Below are 12,330 nucleotides of genomic sequence, written 5' to 3'. Positions count from 1 at the left end.
TGGCTTCCGAGAGAAAAAACGTGAAAAACAAATGAATGATTTTGCGGCAAGAGCGGGCGAGGCCGGTGAGCACTCCAGATCTGGGCCTATTAGCATCACAGGCGCTGCCCGGAGAGGGAGAGAGGATCCAGTGCATGTGTTGGTCCACTTCGGGGGCTCCTCTACTGCTCCCAGTGCAACAGGCCAAAAAAGAAAATGAGTGCAGACTGAGCTGGACCCACGGGTGGCGCTCCAACGAGTAGCTATTAGCACAGTCACATCCAGAGCAAAGGGGGGAGGGGAAGCAGCTAACAGCTGACAAAGAACACAGATATAACACCCAGACGTGCGTGCACACACTCAAAGCAACACCAGAAGTCTCCGAGTGCCACTAATTCACCCACATTGAAGAATAAACATCCACTATGTTAACAGGTAGCCAGGAAAGCACACAGGCACAGGGGAGCGCAAAAAGTAAAAGGGCAAACTGGGATATAAACTGAGCAACCATGATGGGATGGTTGGCTGTGCACTGAGCAGGAATAACTGTACAGCAATCCTGGGTTTTACTATTAGGTTGCTGATTTAGCCACGTAAACATCATTTAGGAACTTTTGTGGACATGGTGCAGTATTTTAACCACACACAACCAACTGCAATCATCTTTAACATGGGAAACTTTGAAGCGAACGCAGCCTTTATCAGCTGCATGCACGTTTTTTTTTCCAGCAGTCGTAAAAAGAGGAGCTGTTCTTGTAAAAGCCCCCTACTGGTGAACACCAAGCTGCAGTGACAGGCTGCAGAAATTCAGGCCACGTACATTCAACGCTCACATCAAGGAGCCGCAAAGATCATAATCTGAAAATGCTTCTCTAGACTGTCAATCAGGAACAAGAACAGCATGTCGGGATGGAAAGGCTGATGTCAACCAGGCCCCATTTCCCAGAATAATGAGCGTGTCCCGTACACACGGCTCTGGAAATCTGGGATTAAGAGGAGCTGAAGGGAGTCAACCCACCAGTCAGCTGCTGTGTGTTTTGTCACAAAAATGTAATTTGATAAAAGGAATGTCATACTGACACTGGATCAGCTATTTGATGTTGGTTGTATTCCATAGAGAAGGGATGTTGTGGGACCAAATGTTGAGGATACAGTAATGTTATACGGGCGTCTCACTTCTCTATTCTGGCAGTATTTACCTTCTGTTTCTACATTTTGAAAGTGGAGCCAGGTAATTCCTCATCAAGTCATTTTCTGCTGTTTCAAGTCTCCGACTCTCATGCGTGCTGCTAATTTGTTGGGAAGGATCGTGAATGTTCTGGAAAATGGGGCTTGGGGGAGGGGTCACTGTTGTAATATCTGACTGAACACGCTTTCATAGTTGTAAATCTGATTTGTTCCAATCATGTAGCACCTCCTGAATATAATCAACTTTCCATAAATGAAGGGAAAGTTGGGTTCGTCTGCCCTTGGTACGAGTTATAGGTCAATAAATGTGTTTAAGGTACAATTCAAAACTACGATAGATATTCCTTAGCTGCTCCCCAGCCAAATTCCCTGCAGCTCTCTGCCACTTTGGTTAATTGCAGGAATGCATGCATTCATATGAACATCATACTTAGGTTTTTCTTGGTTAGAAAAAAAAAACAGAGCGACAAGAAAGAAATCTATAAACCTGCCAACATGCCAGTAAAAACACTGAATGTTTGTCTCAAAATGTTCAAAAAAATGACTTGCAAATATAAATCCCAAAACATACAGATAAGACTCTGAACTGATCCGAAAACACTTGAACAACGTTGTACAAACGAAAAACAGCGACAAGCACACTTTAAAAGAAAAAAAAAAAAGCTTTTATATTTTTGTATATACATACACACACCCGACTAGCATCCCCGTTCTTTTAGCCCTCGATTTTTCCAGGTTGTAATTTACATGGAGCAAGACAAGAGAGTTATGGTGTTGGTTAATACAGTAGTATGAGTTTATATGAGAGAGGAGAGACAGGCGAGCTCAGACAGACAGATATGTAACAGGTGCGGGAAGGAGGAGGAAGAAGAGTTTGGTCAGATGAGGAGAGAGAGAGAGAGAGAAGGGAACAGCGAGCTACTGCAGATGGGGCAGGATGACGCGGGACGCTGAACGGGAAAAAACAAAAAAGTGAGGTGAGAGGAGGGAAGAGTCCAACGGGGACAAAACTGAAAAACAGCGTGAGGATGACAGACCCTACCACCCCGCCCAGCCACAGAAATCAGAGTTAAACTTAGCTCTCTTGCAGTAGAAATGGAAAGATAAGCAGTTAAATGTTCATATTTCTTGTTTTCTCTTTTTGTTGGTTTCTTGAAGATGCATTTTTCTTTTGTTTTAGCAGGTCGTTTGGGGTCTTCTTGTTCCAAGCCTCTGTGGCTTTGTCAATCTTTAGGGCTAAAAAAAAAAAAAACAAGACAAGAATAATAAAAAAAAAAGAAGAGATGCACTTAGGCCCATTTTGAAATAATTTATATCAAGTTGCGTTCAAACTTCTATTACTTCACATACGCCAGGATCTGACAAAGTTATATTGATGCAGCAGAGGTGAGAGCTAAGATGAGACTCCATAGCAGTCACATGCTGCATTGAAGAGCTGCAGAATTTAGTATCTTCACTAAATCGAACTCACATGACCAATATGTAATAAAGGCAGTAACATAACCTTTCCTCTTTGTTTTAACCTCATAATAAATAGCTGTAAAGTGGTGAGTGTTTACATTTTACTAATTTCCTCACTGGATATTAAAAATCTGTGCTGAATATTACATTATATGACATTATTAACTGCTTACTGGACATTATCACTTTGTAGTGGAGTGATTTTGTCCAAATGTGTGTCTGGTAAACTTGAGTTTAGGAGAAAAAATGGCCGACTTTGGAGGGTTGTTGTAGTTTGTGTTTTGGAAACGCCTGATTCACACAGCAGATCAGAGCACGAAAAGTTCAGCTGAGTCCTCAACCCAATGACACAAATGAGGGAAAGTAGAAACACTTGAAAAAACGGGGCAGTAATACAGCAAAAATCACACATTGGTTTGGTTGAATACATGAATGGAGGGAATTTGCTGCACTGACATCTAGTGGTCTCAAAGAGAACAAAATAAAGCAAGCAGCTATTATTTTTTTGACTCATGTTGCAGTTTGTTTTCTCTATAGTATAGTCTAGAGTATTCTCTCTTTAACACTTTTCTGATTTGCACCAATCTCTTCTCAATCTCATCTGTACGTTTTCCTGTCACTGCAAGGCATGCTTGCATAACCATCAGCCCCAAATACTTTGATGACGCAAGAACAGGCCAAGTAATGGCAAAGAAAGATGTAATTTAGCCTCAAATCATTCCAATAACATGTTGAGACTTTAAACCCACAAACTATATTTATACCTCCATCTTCAGGCGTATGTACTCAATTTGCGAACTATACCAGTGGAAGCTTGTGTTGGCCTGACTGCGCATGTTTTCGTGTACCTGTGTGTCTCAGGAGCCCTGGTAGTTTTCCTGGAAACGAGCCGTTTCCTCGAAGATCAGTTCCTTCAGCTTCTCCTTGGGAAGGTCATCCAGTTCCATGGAGAAAGTGAAGGGCTCCTCTGCTACCGGCTACATCCAAACACACACATAAACACACATTGTACAAATCTCTAACTATAAGCTGGAGGGCAAATTCATTCAAATGTAGCTTTAAGACTAAAGTCTTGGGAGTAGCATTGAGCGCCAAGTGCTGTGTGCCAACTGTTAAGCTCCACTACACTGTTACAACATGCTGCACACAGTTATTAAACTGCTGCGGTTTATACAAAAGTTAGGCTTTAAGACTGCTGCTGCCAAGTGGGAAAAGCAGGAGAGGCTTTCAGTTTAGTACAATGTCTAAAATGTGAATAAAAAATGAAAAAGTTTTCCATGCAATTCACTGGAGGAAAAACAGCCATGTTTAAAAAGTGGAAAAAACCAGCTAAGAAATCCACAACTCTGACTCTTACTGTACAGCACTGGGATCGTCTCCATGCTGACGTAAACCGAGATGTGATTAGCGATTACGTTCTTTAACCTCTTTAAGCTGAACCATTGAGCAAACGGCTAATTGCATTCCAAACACAGATAAGAGGCTTCCCAGCGCAAAGCAGAGAGGCTCACAATTAAACCTTGGCTCATTGTTGAAAACAATGACAAGCACACCAGCTGCATGTATGAATGAATAAGCCCTTCTGCCTCCGACAAAACATGGCCGACATAAGGGAAGGCTTTTTTTTTTTTTCTCCTCCCTCCGTGTTGTTGTTGTTCTTCAGTTTGTGCAAATTCCTCTGTAGAGTACACTACAGTTTTAATCCTCTATGTAATTTCTTTGCACCTTTTCACCTCTTACAAGCCAACTTTTCTTTAAATCAACACGCAGCTTGTTTCCCTGAATGCCGTATGCTGCAGCGAGAGTAAATATCAGCTTGAAATGGCGGCTCTGCCTGCACGTACCTCATCTGTGGGATCGTAGTACTGCTCCAGGTAAGGATGAGCCAGGGCCTCCTCCACGCTGATGCGTTTAATGGGGTTAAAGGTCAGCATGCGGCCCAGCAGGTCGAGAGCTGCGTTAGTAAAGACCTTTAGTCAGTCATATGATAATATAAAATACAGCTTTCCTTACAGTTACTTCAGTGTAAGCAATATGTTTATCATCTTAACAAACAAAGCCCATGCAACAGCTTTGTACAGAGCATCTGACGAAGGATAACCATAACCCTATAGAATAATTTTGCATAACAGGCTTTTAATGTATAACGTGACTTTTCAGTGTCAGTCAGAGGAGACCATAACTTGTACCAAAGGCCTTTTGATTGTTCACTGACAGCTCCTTTACCTCCACCTACTGCCCCTGATTGGCTGTGTCACGTTAAATGCATTTACTCTCCTCACATTCCAGGTTTACAAATGAGTGATGTAGTGCGTTGCCGTACCTTTTGGGTCCGCCTTGCAGAAGACCTTTTCCCAGGGGACCTTGTTTTTTTGAGGCAGGGACTGCAGGTAGCTCCTCGCCTTGATGTTGATAATGCAGTTCAGATCCTCTGGAGTCGGAGAGCCGAGGACGCCTGCACACATAAGACAGTGAGGGGCAACTTTCAATATGGCTACTCAGCTGATGGCCTGTGGTGCATATGAATCTGCTTGTATGATGAAAAACCTGCATAAAAGTTTTGCTCGGACGCATCTCACACTAGTTCATTTGCCGTTTTGGTAGGAACAAAACTGTGAGTTTAGTTAGTATGTTTAGTTTTCAAAAAGATGAGTTATTTCAGTGAAGAATGTTTATAGGTTTTATGTACAGGCTGTTTAAAGTGGTTTTAATTCAAAGGATAACTGAGAAAAAAAATCAGAGTGGATGCTGATGTGAATAATTGTCTTTAAAAAAAGTGTCTCACCCAGTATGTGGTTGAGCTGGTCCAAGTAGTGTTTCCCCGGGAAGAGAGGCTTGTTGGACAACATCTCAGCCAGGATGCAGCCCACCGACCAGATGTCAATGGACTTGGAGTAGCCCTGAGAGACAGAATAAAGAGTCAGCAGGCTGAGAAGCTGTCCAGGCCAACAGAGAATCCACATCGGATACTCGCACACCTACCTTTGAGTTGAGCATGATTTCTGGAGCTCTGTACCAGCGTGTAGCCACGTACTCAGTCAAGAAACCTGTGTGGTCGTGCTCGGGGTCGGCTATCCGTGCCAGGCCAAAGTCACAGATCTGAGGATGACACAAAGGGTCGGACGTCAGAAACATCGGCCCGCCAGACAAGCACCACACTTGTAGACTTTTCAAACTAAGAATTTAAGAGTGAGTGCAGCTGTAAATGGAAGAGGAGGCTACAGCTCTACAGCTCAATCCGTTCTCATTTTTATGTTTCCCTCAAACTTCTTGTTCTCCTGCTCCACTTTCTAATCTTAAGGCCCTGTTGGGACATGTAGGAAATTATGCATTTGTGTAATCAAATGACAAATCTGCATGAAATCTGGGGGCAGGCAGTATCCTAGCGGAATAATACTTTAAACAATGCACAGAGAAAGGGAGGAATAAGGAATTAATAGGAAAAACAGCAGCTAATTTTCCCCATGGGACCTCCTAGCAGGTTATTTATCTTGATTATTATATTTTACCATTTTCTTATTTGTTTACCATTGTTAGCTGTGTCTATTATTTGAAAACAATTTTTAGCATTACACAACACCCACTGAATGGATTCACACATTAAATAAAATTAGTGATGCAAAGTGTACTGTATAGCCTAGCTCTAGTTAAAAAAAAAAAGGTTTATTTTGATGTTTTTTCCTGAAGTGTATCAGAAAGCAGCTGCAAAGTGTGCTGCCTTTGTTCTTTTACTCCTCCCACATGATCAGCTAACACAGGGAGTGGTGGTTCGCTGCTGAGAGTTCATGTTTTCTTTGAATCTGTATAACACCGCAAACAGCACTGAGAACCCTCACGGTTCATTTCGTTTCGGTTTGCTTCAGAAACAATAAGAGTTGAATTAGTTGTTAATGGAACACATTGACCATCCCGAACATCCCCATGGTTGTTAATAATGGACTATGAACTTTTTTCCCCTCACTGTTTTACTACTTTTTATAAATTTCATTTTAAATATATTCTCAGTTCTAGTGGCCTTTTATAGCTGTACATCATTAATCAGTGATGCTTAAAGCACCCTTTCCTATAATTTGTATGTTGTGCAATTTCATTTCCTACATTTCCCAGAGTGCATTTCAGCAACTCCCAATGATTTTATTGGTGCTTAAAGCTGTTACATTTAGAAATGCAGTGAGAACATTTTCCCAAATATTAGAGTGGATGTAATATTATTAATCTTTATCGTTCGATCATTCCAAATACATTAAACAACTTCACAAGTTATTCAGTTTGGAAATATGAATTTTCTTCACTCTGGAGTTCAAGAAAAACATTAAACATCCTGCAGCTGTACTTGTTATGGACAATACCTTTAAAAAAGGACACTTCGCTCTTTGATCCTTCCGTACCGACACCTAACTGGATGTTAAATGTCATTAATTTAGATTGTTTGGATCCTCATTAATAAATCTCACTGTAGACGCTCCAGTATTTCACATGTGGCTAATTATCCCCTACAATAAGAAACTTAAGAACAAAGTGGAATCAGGAGAGAGAAACTTTATAGCATCGCAATCCAACTAATATCAATCATGTGCAAATAACAAATGTGATTCAGTGTTTACTTTTTCCAATTTAATCATTGACTCTTAGCCCAATGCACACATAGATTAAAATCAGTACAGCCAATTCTGGTCAGATGAGGTTGTGTCAGACACAACAGGAAGCCTCGTCTATGTTGTCATGAAACTTTCACGGTATAAAAACAGCATATTTCAAGCTGCATCATTAATAGAGAAAAGAAAAACTCTGCGGCAGGGCCATGGCAAACAAGGAAGGGCTCGGGTCAATCCATAACCCCAGTCCAACATTCCTGAGATTCTTTTTCAATAGTGTCGAGAGCTGGTTTAGGTCGCTACTGGTACCAATGTTTATATAACATTAATGGTTCCTGTGAAAAATTCTTTTGGCTGACTGGCGTTTGACTTTAAACGCACCAGTTAGCACACACTATCTTTGAATCACAGGGACTGTTAGCTATGCTAAATGTACAACATATAAACGAGGGATTTCCTCATACACCATATATACAGTGCAAATCATGCATGTGTAGTTTACTTGTTGGTGCATGTGTGAAATCTACCAAAACCTAAGATAATGAACTAAAACACAAAAAAGGTGGTTTACAAAAAAGATACCGTGGCCTAGTTTTTACCTGTGGCTACATTTACACACACACACACACACACTCTCACTACTATTACACCATTATTTCGAACATGACTATTTGATTCGGGCCATGTAAACATCATTGTCCATTTGGATATTCTGATTATCTGTCTAATTCTGGATGTAGCATTTTTAGATTTAGACATGTGGGATATGCTGACATCATTCAGGTTTTATGGGCATTCTTTGGACAAAAAAATAAATAAATAAAAATAAAAAGACATTTTGACGCAAAGAAGCTGAATGACACATGCCATTGTTCCACTCTACTCCAATCAGAGCACGTACAGCTCCATGTAAACAGGAATATTAGTCAAATATTCATTTTCATTAGTCTTGTAAACAGCTAAGTAGGAATGTTGTTTATTTTGGAATAAGGGCAAAAAAGCACTTTTTGTGCATATAAACATGTCACTGATGATGCTGTGTGTGTGCGTATGTGTGCGAGTGTGTGTGTGTGGACCTTGAGGTCGCAGGTGGTGTTGATGAGCAGGTTGGAGGGCTTGAGGTCGCGGTGCAACACGTTGGCTGAGTGAATGTACTTGAGGCCTCGCAGGATCTGGTAGAGGAAATAGCAGATGTGGTCGTTGCTCAGCCTCTGGCTCTTGAGCAACTTGTACAGGTCCGTCTCCATCAGAGTCTGCACGATGTAGCTGGAAGGACGCACGGGTCAAGGAGGACAAGGACAGGGCCGACAGTATTCACTGACCAGGAGAAACATAAGAACCCCTCTGGAAATTATTTCAAATTTGTCCTGAATTACTCAGCGACATAAGTCTATGAATAAAACCAAATCTGAAGCACACACCTTGTTAAAATCTACTTTTGGTTCAACCTTCTGGGCATAAACGATTTCTCTGTCATGTTTTTTGAGACTTATGTTGGGAAAACTGCGCTTAAATTTCATCAACTACATTTGTGGTTTTGAGTAAAAATGTCTCAACAACTATTGGATAGATTGCCATGAACTTTGGTGCAGACATTCATATCCTCCTCAGGAGGAACTTCAGTGATCCAGACTTTTCCTCTAGCAAATCTCAAAATGTTGGTTTATCACCAAACGCGTGCAAAATTAATATTCCCATCAGCTTCAGCTGTATTGTTGTTTAGTGCCAAATAGCATGTGTTAGCATGCTAACATGCTTGAACTAAGATGGTGAATATTATACTAATGAGGATTCATCACCAACATAATACAACAAAGTGGAGCAACTTCGGAGATCAAACCAGAAAACCAGACTTAAACACAAGGACATCACACATTTCCTTTCCGTTTTTTGGTGGACAAAGCAGCTTTTCACAGAGAAACTGCCAGCGCAGCAGCAACCTACTGACCGGCCATGCCCACAGTCCATGGCGAGCTGCTCTGCGCATGGTCACTAATGGCACTCAGTCCAGCTGTCTGAGAGGACCCTGGCCTGAATAATGTGGGGAAATGATAACAGACGACATGTTGGATCAAAACTAGCCAAAATACTCAAAGAATGAGCTGTAGGGGGTGCTTGCTAGCCAGTCATAATGTTCATCTGAGATTAAATGCATACAATTTGGAGATTATTTGTTACCTGGACATCACATACGGAAATTTCTTTAAACATCCTTTGCATCAACTTTAATTCCAACGTGTATTAGACAAAATGATTAAAACCACAAAAACCTCAATGTACAAATATGGATTGTGTACATTTGATATTTAGCTAAAATTAGCTTGTTGTTGAAATTGTTTCAAGGTTTTTCTCCTTATTAAACTGTTCCACTGAACTCTTTGTCAAACGGGTGCTGAAGCTCAGTGGCGAGAGCATATTGAGTGAAAGCTGGTTTAATAACTCTTTGTGTACTTATTTGGTTTAACCTCAGACCCAACTAAAGTAGTGATTTGGAGGCTGCACTATAGTACGGCAGTAACGGGTTTCCCTCTGTCAGAGGTGGAGACTTGACCTGACAAAAAGAGTGAGATGTTTTCAACTAATAAAAGCTAAGGAGGTAGGTAGTTTTAAAACAGTTTAATCTTAAATTATAGTTTGATTTAATCTAAGTTTGGGGAGTGGGTGGCAAATTGATGGCGAGCACTGAGGTCCTTCCTGTGCAGCATCAAAGGATACACATCCCTCATGTTGTCAATGTGCCGTGCCCTGAGAATGTCGTTGATGCCGATGATATTCTCATGGTGGAAACGCAGCAGGATCTTGATTTCCCTCAGTGTGCGCTGGCAGTACGTCTGGTGCTCAAATGGGCTGATTTTCTTGATGGCTACGCGCTGGCTTGTCATGTTGTCCAGAGCAGAGCTGATAGGGTGGATGAGGAAAGAATACAGGTCTCGTATTACACACTGCACAACACGCACACTGCACACACACACGCACACACACACGCACACACACTATCTGGAGCTGGGTTCATGCTGAGCTCCAGAGGGGCGTTTGCAGACCATCTCCACTGCTATCAAACACACGTGATGCGTCTTTTTTTCCTGTGATATGTTGTGAAGTACTGTAGGTGTAGGCCTGAGTGTAGGTGCAGTATCAGCGTGGTGTAGGTGTAGAGGAGATGGAGGCCCGGCAGCGCTGAGAGCAGCTGCGTTTCTGAGACCCTTGAGTTTAATTGTGTTAATCCCGCTGCAGGTTTGAGGCCTAAATTACAAAAGCCCATCAAACACATCACTGATTGCTCAATGCCCTTTGTGGGAGAAAAAAAAATGTCCAGGCAAGATCTTTACACAGATATTCACCCTCAAGAGGAACAACGGTTACATCACACCTTTCCTATTGTGGAAAGTATATTTTCTTATTGCACAACACTCTGCATAAACTAGGCATCCTCACTCGCCTGTGTCGCCTCCTTCATGGCTGAAGTAAGAATCATATTTGAAACAAAAAAAAATCTGTGCAGCTGACTAATGGTGATCATACAGTTTTGAAACTGGTTTAAAATCGTTTCATTTAACTGTGATTGGTTTCCTTTCACTGTGCCAGCCGGTGGGTGTTGACAATGTTTACAAACACCAAATGCTGCAACAGTGGAATCACATGACCACCATGACACGAACCAAAAAGCACCGTGCTGTCACACACTCCGTGTCTTAAAATGACAGGGATCTACACGCCGTGCCCTGCTGAAATGGATGTGTGGGCCCAGCTCTCATGCTGCCATCCACTTTGCACCGACACGCAGTGCTGTCACATCTGATCGTGTTCACGGTTCAGCCTCGATGGCAATGACTTGGCATTGATGTCAAGTGCAACAGGGCTGCTTGACACGTCCGCACAATACTGTAGATCACATACAGCGATAACACGAGGAAAGGCCTCGCTAGTACTGACAAATCCGACTCGCATCCTCTGCAGCGCCTTTGCTGCAGGCTCAATGTTTTGCAATCGGAATTCAAGCGAAGATGTGTGTGATTGGGAGCCTGGTACCGGACGTAGAAAATGGCTGTACATATAACTAACTTAAATTTGTGGTCCAACGCAGTCTGCAAAAGGTTTGTCATCGGATAGCAAACTACGTCCTGCGCAATCACTCCCGATCTTGTTTCCTGTAAGGCTCGTAGCCACGCCTGTAGCTATCTCCTGAGCTATCCTGCTAACCACAACATGAGCTGCTTGACGCTCAGCGAAGTCTGAATGTTGGCCAGCGGTTTAAAACACACACACACACACACACACACACATTATGACTGCACACACCTTTACTGAACAACGCTCATTGAATACAGCAGCTAATGTTAGCTAGCTAACACACAGCTTGTGTTAGCTCGCACTTGTGGTTTAAACACTCCGGTGGCCCAGCACAGCAGACGGGCATAACTCACCAAACCATCCCGTACGCCCCCTCCCCGATGTAGGACAGGTTCGTGTAGCGGGGCCCCACATCAAAAATCTGGCCCTTCACGGACTCGGACCCGCACTTGGTTCCCGCAGCAGCGGGCGCTCCGTCGTGCGCAGCCGTGCCAGCCGCCCCGGCAGCGGCAGCGCTGTTGGAGCCTTCGGCCCCGGCCGCTGCGGTGCTGCTCGAATCCGCCATTCTTCCTCTCCAAACCGCTCCTGCTCTGTCCGTTAGAGTCACCGGGGGACCGCCGCCGCTCTCAGCTCGGTTCAGCGTCTGTCCGAGGCTTCAACCGACAGGATTGATAGATAGACGGGGCACGGAGACTCGGCCGGGCCCTCTCACTACCGGGGTGTAAATGGATTTCGTGCGCGAGCGCGGATTTGGTCTCAGCAGCGAGCGTAAACGCGCGTGCCAAACTACGGTAATACAGGTGCGTTAGATGTGCTCACCAGGAAGACCGGTGCGGGCGGGGTCGTGTCTGTTCACAACAGGCGCCGCCCATTGAGCTCCATTTTTACAGCGAAACAAGCGCAGTCTGCAGGATAAACATGCAGCAACCGCGAGTGGGCGTGCCGAAATACTCTGCATGCTGCCTGTTAGGACAAGAATAATAGACTTTATCACCAGAGTGCATTTATTTGTGGTTATCCGCCCCTGTGCATCACC

At 43.1% G+C, this 12,330-nt stretch overlaps 1 protein-coding gene across 1 annotated transcript; it reads right to left on the bottom strand.

Annotated features, from left to right (window-relative positions):
* Nucleotides 1-271: 271 nt before the first annotated feature.
* mapk3 (mitogen-activated protein kinase 3) lies at nucleotides 272-12,023 on the bottom strand. Its single transcript, XM_070848684.1, has 9 exons — nucleotides 11,648-12,023; nucleotides 9,939-10,121; nucleotides 8,300-8,489; nucleotides 5,611-5,727; nucleotides 5,414-5,528; nucleotides 4,952-5,083; nucleotides 4,473-4,582; nucleotides 3,477-3,605; nucleotides 272-2,403 (listed from the first exon to the last, which is right to left on the bottom strand). Exons 1-8 carry the CDS (start codon nucleotides 11,857-11,859, stop codon nucleotides 3,486-3,488), a joined length of 1,179 nt encoding a protein of 392 aa, XP_070704785.1. The 5' UTR covers nucleotides 11,860-12,023; the 3' UTR covers nucleotides 272-2,403; nucleotides 3,477-3,485.
* Nucleotides 12,024-12,330: the final 307 nt, after the last annotated feature.

The sequence above is a fragment of the Pempheris klunzingeri genome, chromosome 17 (genome assembly GCF_042242105.1).
Source record: "Pempheris klunzingeri isolate RE-2024b chromosome 17, fPemKlu1.hap1, whole genome shotgun sequence".
NCBI lineage: Eukaryota > Metazoa > Chordata > Actinopteri > Acropomatiformes > Pempheridae > Pempheris > Pempheris klunzingeri.
Note: the sequence above shows the minus strand (reverse complement) of the source record. Positions and strands in the feature narration are given on the sequence as shown.

What these genes read in the sequence shown, in the direction of transcription:
- mapk3 (XM_070848684.1), bottom strand. Translation starts at nt 11,859, where the DNA reads ATGGCGGATTCGAGCAGCACCGCAGCGGCCGGGGCCGAAGGCTCCAAC. An exon ending in AAATCATGCTCAACTCAAAG is followed by an intron (nt 5,529 to 5,610) that starts GTAGGTGTGCGA and finishes TCTGTCTCTCAG; the next exon opens with GGCTACTCCAAGTCCATTGA. An exon ending in CTGCAAGGCGGACCCAAAAG is followed by an intron (nt 4,583 to 4,951) that starts GTACGGCAACGC and finishes TTACTAACGCAG; the next exon opens with CTCTCGACCTGCTGGGCCGC.